Raw genomic sequence first — 4,337 nt, 5'->3', positions numbered from 1 at the left:
ACTTCCCCCCTACCACCCCCCTTCTCCCTCGTCATTTGTCGTTGTTCTTTTTTTCCCTCAGTGTGGATCGCGCCCCTCCTTTCACTCAAACTGGACACAGGCTGAGCTGTATGTATATGTACATCAAACCCTGGGAGTAGTTATGTTTCTGAGTTTAAAACCCACCATGTTAGCTCTGCTTGTGCTGCTCTATGACAGAACCTGTAGTCACCTTTCAGAGGTGAGTTCAGCGAGTGGTGAGAATGATTTATCTTCTTTATGAACCAATAATTATGTGCAGCGTTTACATCTCAACACGCTGTCCAGCCTGTGGCTCTGTGTCTCAGCTATAAAGTTCGTATGTCTTGATGGTTGGCTGGTGAGTTAACCACTAACGTTGTGGAGCTTTGCGTCTTCATAGTCATTTTATTTTATTATTTTTCCAGTTACACCTAAGGCTGGGCGATATGAGGAAAATATTTTTGCTATATCACAATAAACGATATACATCATGATATTCTTAAATGAGCTTCAAATGTTATTTTAAACTATAGACTCCTTGCAGCATGATATCACCATGCATGTTGCTGCCCCCATTTTCGCTGGCAGAAATTTTTACAAAAGGGGGGCGCTGGGATTTCTTAGGGAGGCGTTTGGTCGAAGGTAAACTTTACATTTTAAATGCACAACAATACCAGTTTAGACTTTGAGCAACTTGGTAAAACTGTATTGTGTATTAAATCATGCTTGGCTGCAACATTATCGATGACAGCTCTTCTATTCAGTGTTTGTTAGCTTCTGTTAGCTTCTGGCGTAGCTCCATTCTCCTGCTACTGGTAGCTTCACCGCATCAGTTCAGCGTTACACCGGCTGATGACATTGCTGTGATTCACTTTGTCTGGTATTTTTGTACATATGTTTTGGCAGTTCTGTGATCATGTCAAAGCAGCAACTTATATTAAAAAGTGTTTTATTTCCGTTTGAAAGCTGCCCGCTTCCATGGAAGGACAACAGAAAATCGCTCTTATAAACATGTAATTACTAAAATCACCCTAACTTTGTATCCCTCTGAAAATGAACCCATTTAAATAAAGAAATCCCTCCATGCTGATACCATGATAGAGAGCGTTCATTTTATAGCGTTAAAACCGGTGCTGTAAGTGATCCGGTATGAAACGGGTGTGATAGAACAACGGTACCACAGGACTTTTAAATTTCAATAATCGGAATACCGAAATTGTTTCCGTTGTTTTAAAAGGTTTATGTCAGTCTGCCTTTTACCCATCTATACGTTTCCCGACCGCTGCGCACCATAGGGGGTAAAAAAAAACACACAAAAAAACAATGCACACATTGCGCAAAACTCTAAAACAGGAGAAGCAGGACATAAAACAAAGCGACTAGATGTGAATTATGGCATAAAAACAGAGAATCCGACGCTGAATTGTGAAAAATCAACACATGATGTGAAACATGACGATTAGGCGGCGCAGCAGGTGATGAGTGAAGATTACTGATGGTCAATAAATGACAAAATAAATGTAGCAACAGGAAATAAACTAAAGTGGACATAGCAATAAACCGAGAGAGGATAATACTAATCAGAGAAAACTAAATAGAAATGAATGAAGAACAAAATGCAAGAATAAACTAAGAAACTAAAGTAAATGCAGAGGAATAAACTGGTATGGCAAGACCTTTCGAGCAATACTTAATATGGAAGACTGTATGGCAAGAATAAACAGACACTATTTCCAGATAAAAGGTAAAATAATATTGAAGTGCCATGGGTATTCATATGAGAATTGTTTACATGATAGAGTTGGATTTACCTTCAAATGTGAGAACAATCGTCCTGAAACTCCCAGACAAACTCAGGGAAAAATGGAGAGTTACTGCTTATGAGCTGCAGGAGCAAAATGGCCACCGAGCATTGTTCTCTGATCTGATTGCTTTTATAATAAAAGAAGTAAAAGTATAATCAGATCCAGTGTTTGGCAACATCCAAGGCCCACCAACTGGGAGCAACTCCAAAGTTTCAACTTCCAGAAAGAAAAAGGAAAAAGGGAAGCAGTTTTGCCACAAATGTCAGCAAAATCAACTGAGAACAAGACCAAGTCTGCTGTTCTTCACAGCTGCTTGTTTTGTTTATAAAGAAATCATCTATTGGAAAACTGTATGCAGTTTAAAGCTAAAATGCATCGGGACAAGTTGAGCTTCATTAAACAAAGGGGGATTTGTTTCGGTTGTCTGAAAGTTGGACACACAAGCAAAGACTGCAGGAGTCGTTTGGACTGCAACGTGTGTCACCAAAAGCATCCAGAGGTTCTTCACATAGAGCTAAAGGAGCCAGGAGCCTCTTCAGAACAAACCCAACAGACATCAAGGTCCCTACCACCCAGACATCTGGGCATATTGGGGCCGGTCATGATGATGATGCCGTTTTTTCTATTGTTGCAGTTAAAGTTAAAAGTCAAAAGAGCAACAAAGTTGCAGAAACTTATGGATTTCTTGATCCAGGAAGTTCAGGTACATTCTGTACAGAAACTTTGGCAAAAGGTCTGAACTTAAAGGGCAAAAGGACAAATATTCTGCTGAGAACAATGAGCCAAAATAAGATTGTTAATGTACAAGTTTGGAACAAATGACTTCATAGAGCTGCCAGATGTTTTGACTCAAAGTACCAGGCCAGTTTCTACACTGAATATTCCCCAGCAGAAAGACATTGATCAGTGGCCTCATCCTAAACCTGTTAAGCTTCATAACATCAATGCAGATGTGGAACTACTGATAGGAACTGATGTTTGAAATGTTTTAGAGCCCTGGGAGGTGATAAACAGTGTGAATGGTGGGCCTTATGCTGTAAAGACTAAAGTTGGTTGGGTCATAAATGGTCCCTCTCACACTAGAAGCAACAGCAGAAATAAAAATGTCTGCACTGATGTAACAGCCAACAGGATTTATGTTGAGCATTTTAAAGAAATACTGGTCAAACAGTAGAATCATGATTTTAACAAAAGATCAGAGGAGGAAACTGGAATGTCCAGAGAGGATTTACATTTCATAAACGTTAATAACTCAACAAAACTTGTTGGAAGTCATTATCATATTGACTTGCTGTCAAGGAAATCAGCTCAAAACTCTGACCAAGACAAGAACTCGTCTCATTTACTTGTAACATGTTTATATGCTGGTTTCCCAGCTCTGCAAACCCCATAGACAGAACAACGGTGTTGCTTATCTTCTGGATTTAAATTATGAAAATTTGGAACAAAAAGTGGAATATCTCAGATTTACTTTGACTAGTCATAATTTGACTACATGAAATATGAGCTTCACATAGTAACACCAAACATCTTAAATCTGATGTCAGTCATGATGTAATTAAATATACTTTAAAGGCAAATTTTGTCTGGTCAAAAACATTATTATATATTTTAAATATATATAGTCAAATAATTTCAGATATACAGAATGAAAGAGTGGTAAATCCCATTTAATGATAGAACTGCCTGCCGCAGAGAACGCAGATCAATGCACTTTATGGAATAATAATATTAATATTAATAACATTTTTGTAATCGACCTGCCATCCCGAACCTCCCGTTGTCCAACCAGTGCTCTGTTTCTGTCTTATCGGTTTATTTCATTCTGTAAAACATTCATCCTAATTCGGTCTCACATATTGTTTCCTTTAATCTGTCTCGTGTTTTTCCTCCAGCTTTTCTCCGCTTTCGTGCTTCATATCATCAGTAAAACGTGAAGGTGTTTCGTACCTATCCGGTGTAAGATGATCTTTGGTATCCGGCTAAAATCCAGCAGTCTGCGCTGATCCTCCATCTTTTCCTCTGACTTAACAGTTATTTCTTCCAACTCTGTGAATGATATTTCAGCAGGACTTAACAGCTCGTTGATAAACTCTGTATGAGGCGGAACTGAAGACATTTTACAGCAAATACTCATATTTATATAAAACTAGCGATGTGCTCTCTGTGCCGAGGCTTCGGGGCGAGTGTCCAGTAAACCAGGAGGATTTTTAGGATGCGCGTATCGAGGCTTTTGTTCCTGGAGCAGGATGTGACGTTTGAAGCCGCGCGAGCGGGCCGTACCACGTGACTGATCCCGGACCAGGTTTATCATACATAATATTTACATATATCTTATATTATGTCTATGAGTTTTATGGCATAATGATTTGAAAGAGCTCTCATCGTCCTTATTTGAGTTTAACTGATACATGTGACAAATGCTCTGTGTGTAAAAGCCCTGAAGAAGGAGAATATTTCAATAAAAGAGTCAGACACGTTCCCTCTGCTCCAGCATGTTATTATCTGAGGAGGAAGTTCCGGTGCTCTAGC

General features: G+C 39.1%; 2 protein-coding genes across 2 annotated transcripts in view; both read right to left on the bottom strand.

The window, feature by feature from the left end:
• Positions 1–3,925, bottom strand: part of LOC107835131 (gastrula zinc finger protein XlCGF57.1-like) — a 6,771-nt gene extending 2,846 nt beyond the window's left edge. Inside the window, exon 1 of the mRNA XM_016667395.1 lies at positions 3,756–3,925. Within this exon, the coding sequence (XP_016522881.1) occupies positions 3,756–3,924 (169 nt within the window). The 5' untranslated portion in view covers position 3,925. The remainder of the gene's footprint in view (positions 1–3,755) is intronic.
• The window catches only part of LOC103132437 (gastrula zinc finger protein XlCGF8.2DB-like), a 14,337-nt gene that overhangs the window by 3,692 nt on the left and 6,308 nt on the right, over positions 1–4,337 (bottom strand). The gene's annotated exons all lie outside the window — the stretch shown is intronic.

Source organism: Poecilia formosa, unplaced genomic scaffold, assembly GCF_000485575.1.
Source record: "Poecilia formosa unplaced genomic scaffold, Poecilia_formosa-5.1.2 Scaffold1055, whole genome shotgun sequence".
NCBI lineage: Eukaryota > Metazoa > Chordata > Actinopteri > Cyprinodontiformes > Poeciliidae > Poecilia > Poecilia formosa.
The sequence above is the reverse complement of the archived record's forward strand: the minus strand, read 5'-3'. Positions and strand labels throughout refer to the sequence as shown.